The 20165-nt window shown below is 54.6% G+C and overlaps 1 protein-coding gene across 6 annotated transcripts in view; it reads left to right on the forward strand.

Annotated features, from left to right (window-relative positions):
• The first annotated feature begins 816 nt into the window (after nucleotides 1-816).
• CAMSAP1 (calmodulin regulated spectrin associated protein 1) overlaps nucleotides 817-20165 on the forward strand; it is a 53375-nt gene continuing 34026 nt past the window's right edge. For all 6 annotated transcript variants that reach the window (XM_081067788.1, XM_081067789.1, XM_081067790.1 and 3 more), the window contains exons 1-3: nucleotides 817-942; nucleotides 1044-1203; nucleotides 19786-20048. In XM_081067788.1, the coding sequence (XP_080923914.1) occupies nucleotides 1044-1203; nucleotides 19786-20048 (423 nt within the window). In that variant the 5' untranslated portion in view covers nucleotides 817-942. The remainder of the gene's footprint in view (nucleotides 943-1043; nucleotides 1204-19785; nucleotides 20049-20165) is intronic.

A 20165-nucleotide genomic window follows, 5' to 3' on the forward strand; every position in this document is an offset into this window, starting at 1 on the left:
CTCTGAGCTCAGAGCGCGGACGGAGGGACTTGGAAGCCGCTCTGGGGTGCGGGCCCCGGGGCTCCAGCCGCGCTGTGCGAGGGTGCGTCCCTGGCTCCCAGCGTGCTTTAGGGGACAAGGGGTATTCCCGGTGCTGCGTCCAGAGCCACTTGGGGGAAGGGGCCCCTTTGCACCGAGGGCCGCGATGGGGGCCGGCGTCCCCTGGCTCCCCGCGCTGACCTGGGGGAAGGAGGGCGTGTGTCGCCGGGCTGCCCCCGGGTGCGGTTCCCGGCGCTTAGCCCCGCCGTGGGAGGGGACGGCCCCCGGTTCCCAGCGCCGCTCTCTGGGAAGGGGAAACCCCGCGGTGGGGGTGGGGGTCGCCGTCGGCTTTCGCTGGGGCCGGGCCCGCGCGGTCCCCCAGGGGTGCAGAGGCCTCCGCCAGGGGCTCGGCCCCGTCGGGCAGCGGCTGGGGCCTTCGGTCCGGACGCCCCAGTGCCGGAGAGGAGGAGGCGCGGCGCAAACAAAGGGATGCTGCGGGACCCTCCGGGGCCCGTCAGCCCGCGCCGCCCGCGCCGCGCGACCTCGCGCCCAGTACCCGCGGAAAGGGGCGGAGCCTCGGGTAGCGCCCACGGCGCCTGCGGAAAGGGGCGGGGCGAGCACGGGCTGGGGGCGGGACCGCGCGGGCAGCGCCCTCTGCGCGTGCGGAAAGGGGCGGGGCGGCGGGCCGCGCGCAGTGCGCCTGCGCAGGGCCTGGGCGGTGTGCGCGCTCTCGCGGGTCGGCCGCCTCCTCAGCGGTCGCCGCTGCCGCCGCCCCCGGCTCCGCGCACGCGCCCCCCGTCCGGCCCGCGGCTCGGCCCGCGCCCCCCGCCCGCCGCCTCCCGGGCCTCCGGGCGACCGCGGCTCGGCCCCGCAGCATGCGGCGGCAGCAGCACCCGCGGCGGCGGCGACGGCGGCGGCTGTGAGGTGAGGCAGGCGGGCGGGCCTCGCGGGGGCGGGGCGGCCCCCGGGCCCCGCGCGGCGCGGTCCGTGCGGCGTGTGCAGCCGCGGCGCCTCTCTGTGTGCAGATGGTGGACGCGGGCGGCCGCGCGGCCGGGGACGGCTGGAGGAGGATGGAGGCCGCGCCCGACGGCGCCGCGGACGTCGTGCCGCTGGACCGCTACGACCCGGCGCGCGCCAAGATCGCCGCCAGCCTGCAGTGGCTGTGCGCCAAGGCCTACGGCCGAGGTGGGCGGGGCCGCGGGCCGGGGGGGGGGCGGCGGGGGGGCGGCCGGGGGGGGGCGGCGGGGGGGCCTTTGTGCGCCGCGCGGGCCGGGCGCGCGCCGTGGGCGGGGGTCGCGGGGTCGCGCCGCCCTGCTGCTGCCGCGGGCGCGCGCGGGGCGGGAGCCCACCCACGGCGCCGGGCCCAGCGGTTCTTCACCTGCGGGATTCCCGAGCGAGAAACCGCTCCTGCGTGGGGCGCGTTTCCTCGGAGCCGGGTCCCCGGGGGCCGGGTCCCGCGTGTCAGGCCCCAGGACGCCCCGTGGGTGCACGCTCGCGTGGTCCCGTCTGTGGGAATTCCGCGGCCCGACCGACTCCGTGGGGGCCTGGCCCGGAGGCTGTCCCGAGTGATTTCAGGTGCTTTGCGCCACGCGCACAATTGAGAGTCGAGAGCGCGTCGTCCTCGTCCCTTCGAGGTGCAGCCTCGCGAACACGCCTGGCTCTGCGCGTCGCCGGTGCCGCGGCGGGGGCCTCCGAGGGCGGCCTGTGCCCCGCCAGCCCCCACGCTCGCCGGCAGGCGCTGCCCCGCGGGGGCTCCCGCCCGGAGGCCCGGCCCCGAGGACACACGCTGCACACGCGGTAAAGGCGCCGCCTGGTTCTAAGGCCGGTTTCTCGGGGGCAAGGAGACGCGTTTTCCTTTGTTGGGCCGTTTTCGGTTTTAGAATCCCTGTTCACAGCTCCTTGGGATTTATTCATTGTCCACGTAGTACCGTGGGGCAGTCCTGCCGCGCACGTGAGTTCACGTGGTCCCGGGGAAAGGGGGACTTGGTCCGAAGTACGTGCCAGTGTATGTGGACTTGAGGGTCAGGGGTGCAGAGCAGCACCACGTGGCCGCGGGAGTCCAGCAGCGGCTTCTAGGAGCAGCACAGCCCACGGACCTCGGGCTGTGGGCCTGCGCTCACTCCCACGGGTACTGCGCTCACACCCACGGGTCCTGGGCTCACACCCACTGGGCCTGCGCTCACACCCACGGGTCCGGTGCTCACACCCACGGGTCCTGGGCTCACACCCACGGGTCCTGCGCTCACACCCACGGGTCCGGTGCTCACACCCACTGGGCCTGCGCTCACACCCACGGGTCCTGCGCTCACACCCACGGGTCCTGCGCTCACTCCCACGGGTCCTGGGCTCACACCCACGGGTCCTGCGCTCACACCCACGGGTCCTGCGCTCACTCCCACGGGTCCTGGGCTCACTCCCACGGGTCCTGCGCTCACTCCCACGGGTCCTGCGCTCACACCCACGGGTCCTGCGCTCACTCCCACGGGTCCTGTGCTGGCCGCTGAGTCGCCTTTCTCTAGTTCACCGCAGACGTTCCCATCATGGACCTGCGTCGTGTAGTTGGACGCGTGTCGCACCGGGAGTGATGTCTTCTCTGAGACTGCTCTCCTCCCCGGTCCGCCCTTAGCCTCCCAGCCGCGCCCACGGGCCTCCGAGCCGCTGTGTAGAGTTTCACGGGAGGCCTGCCCACGATCCTGCATGGGCTCCGTGCTTTGCCCTAAGCCCCGTGCATTCTCAGGCTTGGCTGCTGGGGCGCGCGTGCGGGCCTCACTCCCGTGACTGTTGAAGATGCTGCCTGCGGAAATGGCCGCGGCTCTGGAAGTGACACGCTGGACACTGTACTGGTACGAAGGCCCTCCTGTCAGCCCTCCAGGTTCTAGCCAGTGCGGGCGTTTCTGTGCTGTTGCGTTTGGCTTTGGCATTCAGCGTGGGATTTGTCAGCTGTCTGGAAATAAACGTGTGTCTTTCTCGGTGTTACTGTTCGGTTAGTCTAGTTTTATTTCCAGTACCGGTTGCTCTTGAATCCTTGTTGACTCATCAGATAGGTAATTCAAAAGCTGATGTTAAAATAGGCTTTCCAGTTTTGACATTATTAAAGGTGGGTATTTATAGAATGACATGAGCAGGAACTGAAGGAGACTACTGTGGTTTCCCGAAAATAAGACCTAGCCAGAGAGTCACCTCTAATACGGCTTAGACGCATTAGAGCTGATGGCCTGGCAAGGTCTTATTTTTGGGGAAAGTGCTATTTTGGGGTAGGTGCCTGCTGAGGACCTAAGGCCGGATTGCAGGTGCCCATCAGTCACCATCCCTTGGCTGCCATGTGCCCGTCAGACACTGATTTTAGGAGGTCTGGCCTCTGTTCCTTTTGGCTAAATGGGAGGTCTTTTCCATTCTGTATCTTGCTTCTGGAAGGGGAGCAGATGTAGAGTTTTCCTGGTTGAGAAGCTCTCTAAATTTACAAATTTGGGAGCTCTGCATTCAGCTGAAGATTTCATCTATGTCATTGGCATGGGGTCATGCTTGCCCAGGCAGCCTTGTCACCACTGCCCAGTGTGGGGCCAGTCCTTCAGGAGCGGGGTGGGGAGGGGACTTTGGTAGGGTGGTATAGATTTTGTCCCCTAGACTCCTGCTACTCCACGGGCCATTCTTTATTTCTTCTTTTGGATGTCTCCATGTGCCTCTGTAGCTTAGTCTTCAGTGAGTTAGACATGGCTCTGTTAGTCTGCACGCTTTAATCCTGAATCAGTTTTTGAGGGATATGATGGTAAAAGTGCTTAAATATTTTACTTGTTATGTGGCTGTTCACGAAGTAGCCCAATGTGACAGTCTTTCTGCCTGTGCAGGAGAGGGAAGCATGGACACCCCAGGACGTCATGCTCTGAGGCTGCCTTCTTGGTCTGCGTTTGCCTTTTGGGACTCTCCGTGTCCCCGGGCCACTGGCTGCTGTTTGTAGTGAGTGGGGAGGCTCAGAGCACACCCTTGGCTGGGCCTTGAGGCGGCATATGGTTATGCAGACCGCTTTCTCCCGCTTCTTCATCTCGGGGCCACAGCCAAGAACTGTGGGCCATCTTGTGTTGTTGTTTTTAGATTCTGCCCCTCCTTTTGGGGAGTAACTCGTTTCTTTGACAGTGTTTTAATTATTTTTAAAGAAATAATACGTTGGACATGTTGCAAGTTATTCATTTAAAAGTGTCTTACTATAAGATTTAGAACCTGCTTAGCTGGAATATTTTGTGATGTATTTTTGGGTGAAAGTTGTAAATTGGTGAAAAAGTGTAAAGGGTGACTTGAAGTACTGCTTGTTTTGCAGAATAGAGCACTGATGGGCTCTTGTATTCCTGGGTTTTTATTTTAGTCCATGACCGTAGGAAACTTAACGGTATCTAGGTCTCAGTTTTGGGATTTTGAATAATAGCTTTTGTTACCTCTCAAGGACAGTGCTGACAAAACAACCCAGGGGAAGTACTAGAAGGCACCCACTATTTGCAGTCATGGTGCTATTAGCGCAGTGGTGGTGATGTCACCCTCAGAGGAGCCCTGGAAACCAAGTGGAGACTCACCAACAACTCACCACAGGGCTGTGGTGGAACAGGGCAGGACCGGAAGGGCCACCAAGGTCAACCTTCTGGTTTTACTGGCAGCAAACTGGAGTGGAGAGGCCCTGGGGCTTCCCAGAGCCCACTGCTGGTGAGAGGTTGACGCTGTCACCCTCTCCCTCTCTGGCCGGAGTGAGCTACTGGTTTGGGAACCGTGTTGTGGGATGGGAAATCCTTGCACAGACGTCTTGGTCTCTGCAGCCTAGGGTGGGATATGTGATCCACTCGCTGCGATCCGGGCTCCTATGGGCCACAGAAGAGCTAGGACTCTCTTTGCTTAATTGATATCAGGAGAAAAATCCCTTCCTGTCAACTCCAGGAGGTCACCACCTAACGTTGTGGTGACACTTGGGTAAAATGAACCGCAGGCTCAGAACCCCTTTTCAGGTCCCAGAAGTGGCAGTGAAAGCCAGCTTCTGCTTTTGTCCCTGGGCTAGAGGGAGCACAGCCAGCACGCGAGTCTTAGGGGGGACGACCCCATTCATAAGCATACTATTACATTTTTAATGTGACGATTTGCTCAGACTATTGGTTTATGTAATCTTTTTAATAGCCTTTGGATCCTCCAAGGGATTTGGGTGCTTCTGAGATGGGGAGGGTCACAGAACAACCTGGGCGTGTGTGCTCAGTGGTGCTAGACACTGGGGGGTTGTGTCGCTGGCGTGACTTTGCTTCTGCTTGGAGCACTGAGAGCTGCCTGGCGTCTTGAGGTCTGGGGTTTCGGCTGTCGTGCTTATGCCACGTCTACAGGATAGAGTCAGTGCTCACCTATTTGTCAGATGAATAGAGGAGCTGGTGACAAGTGGGACAGGTGGAAGAGAAAAGTGTGCTTTATACTTCTGGCCTGGTGGCCACACATGATGAATGTGTATGCTAAAGATGTATCTGTCTGCACATGCTCTCTTTCCTGTCTTGATGCCGCAAGTTAAATATTAACCAAAGAGCATAAATCCATCTTTAAGTTCAAACTGCCCTAATCCTTTAAGTTTGAGTGACTCTCAAAAGGGTCACCACTATTGTGCTCCAGGATGTTAAATTTGTGCAACTGTTCTTCCAAAAGGCCATTAATACTCTCTTCTCTGTGTTACATTCATGTCCTGATAGCTTCTAGGCTTCTCCCACTATTGATTTTTTTTGGTGGCCATATCACCAGTATAGGTACCAGTGTTCTTTTTTACTTCCTAGTTGAACTATTGAAAAACTCACATTGCTCTCGTTTTTCATTGACTCTGAAGGAGACCGGGATGGAGCCAACATTATATTTGTTCATCTGTTAATAGTTGCGTAGCTTTCCTGTGCATAATTGTTTTTTGCACTACAGAAAATACAGGGGGCAGTTAAATGATGCTCTCTCTTTAGTTGCTTAGAATTCGCACGAACTATTGACATATATGAAGGAAAATGAAATAATTCAAGGACTGAAATGCCACCGGACATCTCTCCAGGAGCTGTCTGAGGCACAGTATGGGGCTGTCAGGTGGATGAGTGGGCCGGACTGCCTGGGCTCCAGGGGCAGTGGGCCCTGTGGGAGGGGTGCTTGAGGAGGCTCGTAGGCTTTGAAGAAAGGGTAAGGTATGGGTGGCCTCCCAAGTCAGGGGAGTGTCTGGCCAGGTTCCTTGCAGAAGTGTTTGTGGGCACTTGATTAGCCTTGTGACAGAGGCTTTGTGGACTGAAATAGTAGGTGATTAGTTTAGAAAAGAGCCTGGGCCCGATTGTTCACCGTGTTCCAAGCTGGCTAGGGCTTTCTTTTACCACGTGTGCCAGGGAAGGTCTTTGTGTGGGGGGTGGTGTGATGGGAGAGAGCCCAGCAAGAGTCTAGCAGGTTCGAGTGGGGAGAGGCCATGGTCAGGTGGAACATCTGGAGACTCATCTGTCCTGGCTGCTGTGACGACACCACACCCTTGGGCGCTTACGAATAACAGACATCTACTGCTCACAGCTTTGAGGCTGGAAGTCCAAGGTCCTGGCGCCGAGGGCCTGCTTCCTGGTTCGTGGTTGGCTGTTTTCATGCTGTGTCCTCACAGGGTGGAAGGGGCACTGGTCCCGTTCTCAAGGCTCCCGCCTCATGGCCTAGTCAGCTCCCAAAGCCCCGCCTCCTAACACCACCTTGGGGATTAGGCTTCAGTATGTGAATTCTGGGGACACACATTGTATCCATAGCAGGGCTGATGTTGTTCTGGCTTGAAGTGCCCCGGCCTGGCTCCGCGGGTCTGCAGGGGGCTGAGAGGCTGGATGGAGCCAGCGCGTGTTAGAAAGCAGAGGCCCTGGGCCTGGGTTGATTGTCGGTGGGGCGGGAGCTGGGCAAGTGGGCAGAAGTCAGCCGGGGTGGCCGCCTCCAGCCGGCCGGCGTGCCCTGGATGGGCACGTTCATAATCTATGCCATGGAGCTTTTCTATTTTCATGGCTTTGTTACCACATGCAGAAATGTCATCTTTGAGTTTTTATTTCTATTTCTGACTTCTTTCCTGTGCTCTCGCCTCGCCCTGTTTTTCTTAACTTTTCATGCGAACTAGTTCGGTCACTGTCCTCCAGCCACTTCAAACTCACTGAGCACGTGCTGTGAAGTGTGGGGTCTCTGCACGCTTCTCAGGACCCGTAGAGTGATGTAGAGAGCCCACGAAGACCTATGACGCGAGACCGTGGACAGTGGTGTCCGAGCACGGGGCAGTGCTGAGGCAGAACGGTAAGGGGGGCAGGGACGCTCCCCGGGGGGCCTGGGATGTTCCAGTCAGGAAAGTGCGGCTGAGGGGTGGCCGAGGTGGGCACGACGCGGGTGGAGGACAGAGAACGCACAGAAACCAGGACGGGGCAGGAGTGGGGTGTCCTTCACTCTAAAGGAAAGTAAAGGCTCATGTTCTGGGGATGAAACGTGGATCGAGCTGCAGCAGAGGTGGAAGGTGGCCGGAGCTTGGGAAAGATGCCTAGGGCCCGATCTCGGGAGGCCCTTCATGGCTGCTGGCTAGCTGGGGGCTTTGCATGTGTGAATCAGGAGCCATGGGAGGGGTCTGAGGGGAGAAGCTGTGCGGAACCTGGGCTTTGCAGAGAAGTCTCTGTAAGTGGCTTAGTGCCTGTTGTTAGAGACACATCCCAGACCCCCCGGAGAGCGTCCCTGCCCCCCTTACCGTTCTGCCACGGCACTGCCCCGCGCTCGGCACCACTGTCCACGGCCTCGCCTCATAGGTCTTCGTGGGCACGTCACTCTATGGGCCCTGAGAAGCGTGCGGAGACCCCACCCTTCGCAGTTCAGACCAGTGCTTGAAGTATTCTTTCCACACAGTAAGGTAGATGTGCACAACCTTAAGAATATAGTGTGATGGCGTTAAACATACACAGCCCTGTGGACAGGACCACGGTGACATAAGTGCAGCCATCACTGCCAAGTTCCCTCGAGTCCCCTCAGCCAGGCCCGACCCAGGGCCGCGCCCAGTGTCCCTGTCCCTGCTGACTGGAGTTGTGCGAGCCTGTGCTCACACATCAGGGGGCCTCCGTGGGCTCCCTCCTGCAGTGCCGTGACTTGGAGGCCCACCCACGAGCACACCTTCCCACTGAGCCTTCATCGGCGGCTGCCCACATCTTACTTCCTTGTTCACTTGTAGTGGGTGCGTGCACTGCTGTCAGTTTTTGTCTATTCCGAGTAGAGTGTGTGTGTGGACGTATGTTTGCATGTGTCTTTCTGGGGCATATAGGGGTGTTTAACTGCCCCCCTTTTTCCCAAAGTGGCTGTGTCATTTGTATTTCCACTAGCAGAGTGGGAGAGTTCCAGTTGCTCTGCATCCTTGCCAGCGTGTGACCTTGTCGCCTTTCATTTTAGCCATTCCAGGGGGTGGCTTGTGATTGCCCTGTGGTTTCCTATGCACTTCCTGGGCAGCATTTTGTTACACGCTTTTATTGGCCATTTGAATCTTTTTTTTTTCCCCTATGAAATGTCTTTTCAGATGTTTGGCCAATTTTTAAAAATTATTAAACTTTTATTTTGAGACATTGTATTTTAATATGCAGTTTTAAAAAAGGTCATACAGAGAGATCCTGGACTCCGTTTCCCCACTAGTAACTTCTTGCAAAACCATAGTATAATATCACAACCAGGTTATTGACATGGTATGATGTAGATATAGGACATTTCATCCCCGTAGGGGTCTCTTCTGTTTGAATTTGAAGTGCGTTTCTTGTAAAGTTGTGGCGCGTATTTTTATCCGCTCTGCCAGTCTTTGTCTTTTACTTGGTGTAGAGTATTTACATTTAATGTAATTGTTGCTGTTAGGCTTTAAGTCTGACGTATTATTCTGTTTTCTGTTTCTTGTTCCTGTTTCCTTTTTTTCTTTGCCTTCCTCCAGATTACTTATTTTTCAGGATTCCACCCTGATTTATTTATATTGTTTTGGGGTGTGTCTCACTGTACAGTTTTCTTAGTGGTTGCTCGGGTGTTACAATATACACACCTGACTCGCGATTGTTGACTGGTATTGTTTTACCATTTCCAGTGAGGTGTGGAAATCTTTTCCATTTAAGTCCCTTTCTTCTCCCCACTTCTAAGTACCTGTGCCCTGAATATCTGAAGGTGTAGTTTTTGTTTGTCATCAGATGTAATTTAGAAAACATATAAGCAGAAGGGTAGTCTGCTGTGTTTGCCATCTTACCTATCTCTTTCCATTATTCTTCCTTCCTTCCTGATGCTCCAAGATTCCTTTTTATCATTTTCTTTGAATTGAAGAACTTCCTTTAGCCATTTTTTTAAGGTTTGCTAGGACAATTTTTTTCTTCTTTGTCTATATTTGTCCTTCATTCCTTAAAGATTGTTTCACCAGATGTGGAATCTGTGGTCGACAGTTCTTTTCCTCAGCACTTGAAAAACGTGTGTCACTTCCCTCTGGCTTCCATGGCTCTGAGGAGAAACCCACTGTCATCCAGTTGGTGCTCCCCCATAGGAAGGTGTCATGTCACTCTGGCTACTTCAAAATATTTTATCTTTAGTTTTCAGAACTTTGATTATGATGTGTCTTGATGTGGATTTATTTGAGTTTATTCTATTTGGGATTCACTTAATTTATTGAAATCTGTGGGTTTATATCTTTTGCCATATTTGGGGAGTTTTCAGCCATCATTTCCTCATATACTCTTTCAACCCCACTCATTTTCTCTTTGGGGACTCCAGTGATATAATGTTATTATAGATCTTTTGTTATTCTCCCACACATCCCTGAGGCTATGTTCATTTATTATTTTTTTTTCCAGTGTATTTTCTATCTGTTGTTTAGACTGGGTAAATTCTGTTTATTTTTCCTCAAGTTCACTGATTCTATCCTCTGTTATCTCCACTTTTCTATTAAGCCCATCCAGTGAATTTTAAAATTTGTTACTCTGTTTTTTAGTTCTATATTCGGTTCTTTTTATAATTTGTTTTCTTTGCTGAAGTATTCTATTTTTCATTTGTTTCAAGAGAATTTGTAATTGCTTGTGGAATCATTTTTATGACAGTTGCTTTAAAATCTTTGTCAAGTAATTCCAACATTTGGCTCATCTCGGGGTCAGTTGATGTCTTTTCTCATTCAAGTCATGCTTTTCCCAGTCCTGGGTGTGACGGGTGATTTTCGATTATGTCCTTGACATCTTGACTGTTATGTTAGGAGACTCTGAGTTCTGTTTGACTTTTTTGTTGTAGCAGGAAGGCTCCCTGTTTAGGCTCAGCACGCAGGTCCTGGTTTACTACTGGGGACTATGGTTCCAGTGACAGTCCAGTGTTCAGAGCCTTCGTGGTGCCAGTCTGGTTTGCCTGGGGCGTCTGCTGGGGCTCCCACTGGCCCTGTTGACATTGCTTTAGGAGGTAGAAGGAGCTTCCTGGGGCTGGACAGCCTGGTGCCTGTGGATGGGTGGATGGGGTTCTCTGCCCAGGGCACGGAGAGCTTCCAGGCGGGGTGCTTGGTTGAGGTAAGTGTCCCAGGCTGCTTATTAGTGGGGCTTCCCATCCATCTGCTGGTTCCGCCAGGTGGCCCGGTGTAGTAGGTGGGACTCCCATTCTACCTGGGGCAGGAAGGAGCCCGCTTGGCTTGTCTTCTGTTGCTAAGCCAGGGGGTCAGGAAATACAAGGCCTGGGTCACCTTCTGTTGGGTGGGGGGTTGTAGGATACCCTGTTGCTGTGCTGTTCTCTAATCTGGGGTTCCAAACCAGTTTGCCGTCCTCTGCCACCTTTCAGAGTTCTCCTTTGATTGTCTTTTGACTTGTTTCCAAGATTTATAGTTGTACTTAGTGAAGAAGAGCAGGGAGAGAGACCATAGCAAGATGTCTGTGCCATCTTGTCCTGACCAGAAGTCCCTTCTGGCTGCTTTAAAAGGTTTTTCTTTGTCTTTGGATTTCATCAGTATTCCTGTGATATTCTTTGGTGTGTAAATTGCCGTTTTCATCCTACTAGGTTTCATGAATTTTACAAGTTTTGGAAAATACTTGTCCATTATCTGTTGAAATACTATTTCTGCCCCATATTTTCTCTCCTTTCTTTCTGGGCCTCCAATCACACTTCTGTGACACATCGCCTGTCAGTTTCTTTTCTTCTGATCTGCTGTTCCACATTGTATAAAATTAAGTTTAATTACTATATTTTTCTGTTGTAGAATTTCTACTTGGTTCTTTTTCTAATCTGCCAAGTTCTTTTTTTTTTTCATAATTTCCATTTTTCTGCCAAAATTCTTAATCTTTTTTCCCCCTTTTATGGTTTTAAGCATATCAGGTCAGACAATTAAGTTTGCGAACTCATCCTAGAAAAAGTGCTACATATTCCATTGCTGAATATCAACATGGTCACCTTCGAATTACTCTCTTTGGGAAGCTATGCACCGACGCCAGTGCCTAGTCCACCCTTCAGAGCAATTTTGGAACTCTTTTTCTGGAATGACCATCAGAGCTGTCATTGTATTACCCTTGATGTCCTGAATGTCATCAAAATGTCTTCCTTTCAATATTTCCTTTATCTTTGAGTAAAGAAAGAAGTCATTGGGGGCCAGATCAGGTGAGTAGGGAGGGCGTTCCAATACAGTTATTTGTTTCCTGGCTAAAGACTCCCTCACAGACAGTGCCGTGTGAGCTGGTACATTGTCGTGATGCAAGAGCCAAGAATTGTTGGTGAAAAATTCACGTCATCAAATTGTCTCACGCAGCCTTTTCAGCACTTCCAAATAGTAAACTTGGTTAACTGTCCAGTTGGTGCAAATTCTTAATGAATAATCCCTCTGACATCAAAAAGGTTACAACATCGTTGCAACAAGTTTGCAAACTTAGTTGTCAAACCTCATAGTCATTGAAATCTGTGGCTGATACCTCTAGTTAGGGGGTGCTGTTATTTCATCCTTGATTCTTTGCAGTTTGATTGTGAAGTGTGGGTACAGTTTTTTTCACGTTGGTTCTTTGGATTTTCTGGGCTTTAAAGCCTGTAAATTGGTGTCTTTTACCAAATATGGGGTGATTATTTCCTCAGCTGCTTCTTGTGCACCAGTCTGCAGTGACACAGAGGTAAGGCCTGCGGTGCTGTCCCCGCCGCCCAAGGGGTCTCCGTCTTTTCAGTCTCTGCTCTTCAGTGATCATTTCTGTTGACCCACCTTCAAGTTCACCAACTCTTTCCTCTGTCGTCTTTATTCGTATGTTGAACATCGTTGAATTTTCTGTTGATACTATATTTTTTAGTTCTGCAATTTTAGTTCCTTTTTAAAAACAGTTTTTATTTCTCTGCAGAGAGCTTCTATCTTTCCATTTATTTCAGAAGTGCTTGCCTTTAACTCATGGAGCCTGGTCATATTAGGTACTTCAAGGTCTTTGATGCGTCTGACATGTAGGTCCTCTGAGATTGGCATCTGTTGATTGTCTTTTCTCCTGAGAAGTGGTCACATTTTCCTAGTTCTTTATGTTGAGTAATTAATTATGGACTGTGTCCTGGACATTTGGAATATTACATTGTGAGACAGTTCTCTGGGGCCTGCTAAAATCTTTTGGATACTGGTGATATTTTTTGGTGGTTTGTTTTGTGGCTGGGTTGCAGTAAACTGTTTTAGGTCCTGACCAGTCTGTTTCAGCGTTTGTGGGCAGGGGCTCCAAGGTCATTTCAGTTCTTTGGGCTATTCTGCACACATGCAGTTCAGGAGGGAGCCCAGGGTTGTGTGGGTTCATACGCAGAATTAGGGGTCCCCTTTCTGGCTCTCTCCTTGAATTCCCTCATACTTTATGGTTCGAAGGACCCCCTCTTCCTTATCTGACTAGAAAGACGGCTTCACTCAGTTTGAGCTACCTGTGCTGTCACTGTGCAGTTCTGCACAACTGGGGCCACTGTTGGGGCCATATGGTGGTGACAGAAGAGAGGAAAAGTAACAGGCACCCCTTATGCTGTCTGGACCACTGAGGCCCCTCTCCTGGCTCCTCTCGCAGTCAGATGAGTTTCTCTTAGAATGTTGGCTGCCTGCGCTGTCTCTGCAGCTCTGTGACTGCGGCAGGCTGGACGAGAAAAAAGGGAACTAAAACCCAGAATTACCCCCCTCCCTGCACCCTGCTGTCCAGCCTGCAGGGCCCTTTTCCTGGTCCTCTGGCCAGAAAGATGGGGTTTCTCTCAGCATTTGACTGTATGTGCCGCACAGTGCTGAGTTGGACTTGGTCAAAGCCAGGGAGGAAGAGGAAACAGAACCAGCACCCCAGAAGTGGGGCTTCTTAAGCTCTGCCTCACTCCCCCAGGTTGCCTGCTCTGGTGTACGTTTCAGGTCCCCAGGTGGCTGTTTTGGTCTTCCATCCAGGGTTTTGGTTGGGATCACTGGGCTGACTCCACCCTGGCCAGCACCACAGGTCCATGAGCCTGTGTCTGTCCTTTATTGTCCTGGGTTTTGGTCAGGATGCCTTGTCATTTTGCTTTTCTGCTTGTTTTCTACCTGTACTGAAGGTATAATCTTTAGAAAGATTGTAGGAATCATTCGAGGCCTAAAATGTCACTTCTTCTAGGAAGAGTTGTGTTTGCTTCTAGACGCTCAGCCCAGCTCTGCTGCTTTGGAGGGCTACACTGCTTCAGGTTGGTGCCTGCTCTTAGGGTGCAGCCTTTGAGGTTCCCAGCCCAGAGAGCATGGGAGGTTACCAGGGTCCCCTTCTCCCTTTGTCAGGCCCTGGAGTCCATATTTTGGCCTTATAACTTGGGAGGTGCCAGAAATGCAGCTTACCCTCTTTCCTGCCACTTCTGGAATGGACAGATCCCCCTGGGGGTGGGGGTGGGGGGGCTAGACCACCCCCTCAGGTGAGAGTGGCGTCAGGATGATGTTGGGGTCTCTGGACTGCAGTTTCCCCGTGAACTTGGCTTGGTGACCCTTCACCATGTTGTCAGCTCACCCCAGCCTGCCCTGTGGTTACTGGGAGAACACTGGCCACTTGGTCCACAGGTACTACTGTTTATTTGGCGTCTGCTTGGTCCTGAATCTTCCCTTGCCAGGTACAGACACGTTGGCTGTGCTCCTGAGCCTTTGTTTGTGTTGGAAGCCCTGGGATGTTAGCATGTGGGGACGCTTGTCTGGGGACAGGGGCAGTTAGTGCCTGAGTCTTTGAGGCGGGAGTGAGGTGAGTTGCCTCAGCCTGGAGAGATGCTGGCATTCGAGCCTGTGCTTAACTAGCAAAAAAAATTCCTGAGAACAGGTAGGAATTCTCCCCTGGAAACCCTAGTTCCCTCTGTTGTCTTTGTTGAGTCAATTTGGGTTGTGTCTTGGCCAATCTGATGCTTATGTGTGAGACTCTGGGTCCCGCTGATCTTTACACAGGTGGCCACCACCGCCTTTGGCTGAGGCCGCGAGCCCTGGTGGCTCCCCTCCATGTCCGCAGTCCCGTGCTGCCTGAGCGCTCAGAGCCTCCGTGCGCCGGACACCAGTGTGCCACCTGCGCTCCAGTTCAGTCCTTTAAGGTGTCACTGTGCTGGGTCCAGTTAGCGTCACACATGGGCCACGTGGGTCACCAGGACCGTGTACGCAGGTTTAGGATCCCTTCTCCAGCCGCTCACGTCTGTGACATCCCAACTCCCAGGCTTCCCAGGGCTCTCCCTTCCTGGTTTTCTGGCTACAAACTAACTGAGCCTGCGCGCTCCCTGCAGCTGAGCCCAGGGGAGAGAAGAGAATCTGTGGGGTGCCACCTACCCTCTACTGCTGCTACTGGGACATGGTGATGTTCTCCGCTCCCCTGGTGTGGGGAGGACGGGCAGTGGGATCTGCCCGGCGGTCTTCTTTCTCTGCTGACTGGCACCCCCAGCACCGGGGTCGGGGTCCAGAATTAGGAGCCTCATGGTCATTTTTCCCTCGCATTATAATTATTTGTGCGTATTTTCACAAGAAGCCACCTTGGAGCACATGTAGTGGCGATTCTCCATTCGTGGTGCAAATGCTGCTGCCGGGTGCCCAGAGGACATTCAGATAGTTGTGGCGGGGGTTGGACAGCTCCCGGGTGATGGAGACGCGCTGTCCCACGGTGTCGTGTGGCTGCGCAGTCTTTTCTTCCCTCAGACTGAGTTGGAGGCCTCAGGTTGGGGTGGCCACAATGGAGGCACTTTTCCAGGGTCCTTGCCACCCCTGTATGCTGCCACGTATCCCTGTCCTGCCCTGGGTACCGAGATGTGGCCTCGGTTGTCAGGGTGGGGAAATAATGACACAGCGCTGGGAGAGTGCATGTTTGCACATCTTTTTGACCTCATGACAGTGGTGTCGATACTAAGAATAATAGCTAAGATGGTCTCACGGAGCTCCCGCCTCTGCTGTCTGCGACGTGACTTACGTACGTGCCTGACTTAGTCCTCACCCAGCCCCAGGAGCCTGGCTGTCTCAGTGTCCGGAATTTACACTGGGCGCTGAGGTTCCCAGAGGCCAAGTAAGACGCGTGCCCTGGGTCCGGCCCTAAGCCCGCACACTGTCCTGCCTTCCAGGGACCCTGGGCTCTACCCTCTGTTCTGCCCTTTGCCAGGCGCTTCTGCCTTGGGCTTCGACCCCATGTGGACTACAGGCTTATAAGAATCCTCTGATCCTTCCCGCTGCCTTCCTGTCACGTGCCCACACACCTGCCCGTGGTCTCCAGCCGCCTTGCGAGTGAGCCTGCTTTGCCTGATGGGTTCTGGAGAATGACAGGCTGGTGTCACTGCAGACCACTCTCCCTCAAGCCCGTGTCCTAGGCTGCCATCCCTTAGGCTCTGTCCCAGGCCGTCAGCAGACAGTCCTGCATTAGTGCATGTTGGTGCCCTCTCGCCTGGGCACTTCTGCCCGGCGGACGCACCGCCTCCTGCTTTCCAGCAGGTGTCTGCTGGGCATTTCTTCACCCTGTGTTCCCGCCACATGCTTACCTGCCGCTTCACCACCCTTGGTTGCTTCTCTCCCTCCTGCCACAGCCAGCAGACGTGGCTTCTGGCTTTACACGCTTGTCCTCTACCCTTGTGCTCTGCAACCCCAAAAGGGAGCGTCTCGTGGTCCTCCAGCTTCTCCGACCCACCTGGACTGCTCCTGTCCCTTGCTGTGGGCCCTCAGAGCTCCTCAGCTGGCGTCTTCAGTCTGTCCTGTGCAGGCGTGCGCTAGGTGCCCCGTGGGACCTGCTGAGTGACTCAGTGACCGACATATCCAGCCGTTTGCTGCACGCGACCCTGAGCGTGCCATGTCCTGGGAGCCTCTCACTGGGGTCATGTCCCCATGTCCCCTGCCTGCCTCCTTCCCAAGGTGGGAAGCTTCTCTGCCCTCCCACCCCCACGGTGATGGGCTGGATGGCTCACCTGCACCCCAGGGCGCACCCAGCACGCTGTGTGGAAATTGGTGAGGTCTCAGATGTCTTACTTAAAAGGCTCCGCTCCTTAGAGCAGTGACGTCACCTCCTCCTCAGCTTCTGCACATTGATGCTCAGTAAGAATTGCTGAACAAATGGATAATCCTCACAACCTATCTCACTGGTCTAGGGGAGATGAAAACCAACCACTAGAAGTAGGTTGGAGGCTTCCTTTGAAACACACTTCAGGACTGAGCAGAAAACGCTCGCACTCGCGGACGTCATGGAAGCGTGTCGTTAGCTGACTGAGCCCATGTCAGGGCAGGGACTGGCCCTCACGGGCCTGTGGGCACGAGGCCGGTGCCCTTAGCAAAGTGGACGTCATGTCCGCTTTGTCAGAGTCCAGAGTGTTTATCTGTAGCAGATGCAGCATTTCTTCCCCTTAACGCTCGTCGTCTCCCGTTTGTAGTTGATGTGAATCGATGATATTTTTCAGATTCATACATTCACGCTCACATATAGTTTACAAATGGATTCTATGAGTCAGTTTATATCATTTTTGAGAGTTCCACCAAGTGGACTGCCCTGTGGAAACATTTCTACTGGGTCGATGGTCAGAGAGAAGCTGTCCTCAGAGCCACGGTCGCTGTTCTCTGGCCGTGCCAGGGAGACTCTTTCTGCACCTGTGCCCGTGCATTCCTGTCCTTGTGCACCTGTGTCCCGTGCCCTCCTCCCAGAGCCATGACCTGGAGGGGTCTTTGTCTCCTGAGTAGTGCAGGTCCCTGCTCCCTCGAGGGGAGCGGGGTGCGCGTCAGTCATTCATGTGGAAGATGAGGGTGACTAGGTGGAGGTGGCGTGGCGGGTGGCCATGGTGTGATGGGAAGCTGTCATTTGCTGGATTCATTTCAAAGGGAAAGTCAGCTGGAATGAGCAGGTGATGCTGCAGCTTTTGGTCTGAGCAGCTGACCGTGAGACCAAGCACAGGAGGGGCAGGCTTGGGACGCGTCAGAGTTCACTGCCAAGCACGCTGGGCCTCCAGGTGCAGCCCTCACAGAGGCAGAGCGTGCAGGAGCCCAGGGAAGTGGCTGGGGTCAGGATGTGCGTTTGGGGGTGACCATGTACACGTGGTCCTTTAAGCCACGAGACTGACTGTGGTCGCCTAGGCCGTGAGGTTGGAGAAGTGAGGGAGCTGGCAGAGGAGACGGAGGTGGGACAGGCGTTGAGAGGAGGACGGGGGAGAGGACATGTCCTGACACTGTCACCCGAGCCCTGGCTGGCAGGGCTGCTGCTGCTGAAAGTGACCCTTGCAACCTTCCCGCAGCATCTGGCATGAACTTACGAAAATGCAGTAGGATCGTGGGCCTTCCTGGCTCAGCCCTCCCGACTCCGTCTCGTTCGGAACCAGGTCCCACGTCCTCCCAGGCGGCCGTCTGTTCCCCGGGACAGCTCCCTTCCCTGCCTAGCTCCCGGCTCACACGTCACCGAGGAAAGCAGGACTCTCCCCACTGTGCTCTGTCCCCCGGCCTCTTTATTGTTGGTAAGTTCTGCTCTGTTTCAGAACTCCAGGTGATTCCCGATGAGGGTGACATGCGTCCACTAAGCCTGGGGGGTGTCCTCCAGTGAGACGTGCGCACAGTGCCTAGAGACTGAAGTGCTGCGGAAACAGCAGCCCTGCTCACTGCTGGTAGAAATGCGACACCCGTGTGAAGTGCTGACAAGGCTGGCGTAGCCGCAGGCCCGGATGTAGCGCCTGTGAGGAGAGTGAAGGAGCAGGAGGAAGCAGAGCGGGGCTGGTGGGCATCACTTGCAGTCGCCGGCTCCCAGGGGTGGAGACTCAGGGTGGGGAGGGGGCGTGCGGGCATCCTGGGTCCCCCTCGGGGCTGGGGGTCGGGTTTCCTCCACCAGGGGGTGTGGAGAATCAGTTCCCTTATCCGAGGGCAGGGCGCATGCTCATGCTCGAGGGCCCTCACTCAGCAGGTGCCTGAAACCAGGGCAGTGCGTGACGTCTCCTATGTTTCTTCCTTCACACACATCCCTGTCTTGAAGTTTAAGTCATGAATTAGGACAGGAAGAGGTTAACAGCAGTAACTGACAATAAACGAGGACGGGTGTGAGTGTGGGCACTTTCCCACAGTGCCTCGCTCTTCCACGCTCACCGAGTCACTTACGGGATGCGCTCCGCTCCTCTTGGGCATGTCGGAATCGCCACTTCACCAGTCCTGTGCTTTGGGGCCGCCATTAAGTAAATTAACGGTCGTGTGAACTCCAGCACTGCGATACCACGACGGTCCATCTAGTCACTGGGATGGCTGCTGAGTGACTAACGGGCGGGGAGTGTCCACGGCGTGGATACGCTGCACAGAGGGGCGCTGCACGTCCCTGGCCAGACAGAGTGGGACGGCGCGAGATTTCATCACACTGCTCAGAATGGTGCACAATTTAAAGCTTATGATTTGGTTATTTCTGGAATTTTCCTTTTAATATTTTCGGACCATCGTTGATGGGGTAACTGAAACCGCGGGTAAGGGGGCACTGCTGTACTAGGCTCTCTGAACTCTTCCGGAGGTGGGATAGTTCCAGAAGGCATCGTGGGGGTGGTCTCGGCATGGAGCATGTTAGAGGTCAGCTTAGCTCTTTAACGTGGTATTTCCCTGTGTACTTGCCTGCAGTGTCCCCCTTTGGGGGGTAGCAATTGACATCTTACAGAGCAAGGGTGAGGGACACTGTTGGGGAGACTGTGTCAGCCATCCAGAAAGTGGGGTCCCCAGCGTCACACAGCTGGCTGGTGTATTGGTGTGGGGGTGGCATAGACGCTGTGGATCAGACTGTGGGTTCACAGTTGGTTTCTGCCTTTCGTGACCCTGGACACATTGCTTGTTTTCTCTGTGCCTCAGTTTCTTTATAGGGACAGTCTTGATTTGATAGAATTGTGGTGACATTGAGGTAAAATGGCTCCTGTCGAGTTTAATGCCACCTGGTCCAAAGGTGAAGGCCTGCTGCTGCTGTTCTGCCTTCATCACGCTGGCAGCAGGCCTGGTGCTCTCTTGTAAAGACCATGGTGTGTGACTTGTCATCTCCAATTGCCATCAGAAGGAGGGTGCACGGTATGAGCAGGCGCGAGCAGTCCTAGCCGACTGCATCTTGGTTCCCTCTGGCCCCACGAGCCCCTCAGGGCTCCCACACCTGCTTCTCGCTGTCCTGCGTCAGGAAAGCTGCTCCAGAGGCCATGATGGTGAAGTCACTAAGTGACGTGCATGGTGCGTGTCCCCCACGCGGTGCGTGCAGCCAGTATGCCAGTCGAGGAGGGGGTGGGGTTGCGAAGTGTCCGGGGCCTTCTTATGCTGTCAGTGCCCATGTTACGTTTGGCAGCTGTGTCCTCTGAGCGTGCCGAGGCTGCCTGTCATGCTGACACGTCACCTTTCCCTCGGCCCAGATAACATTCCTGAAGACCTCAGGGACCCCTTCTACATCGACCAGTACGAGCAGGAGCACATCAAGCCGCCGGTCACCAGGCTCCTGCTGTCCAGTGAGCTGTACTGCCGCGTCTGCAGCCTCATCCTGAAAGGGGACCAGGTGGCCGCCCTACAGGGACACCAGTCTGTCATCCAGGCCCTGTCCCGGAAAGGGATTTACGTGATGGAGAGCGACGACACCCCCGTGACGGACCCCGACCTCAGCCATGCCCCCATAAAGATGGTGAGTGGCCCATGCAGCCCCCGCACCCCCAGCCCTAGTGTGTCATGTGCATGTGCTGGGGGCGGTGACGGGCTCTGGTGTGACGGGCTCTGGTGTGGTGCAGCCTGCCGTGTCACC

Source organism: Rhinolophus hipposideros, assembly GCF_964194185.1.
Source record: "Rhinolophus hipposideros genome assembly, chromosome: 11".
In the NCBI taxonomy this organism is placed as follows: Eukaryota; Metazoa; Chordata; class Mammalia; order Chiroptera; family Rhinolophidae; genus Rhinolophus; species Rhinolophus hipposideros.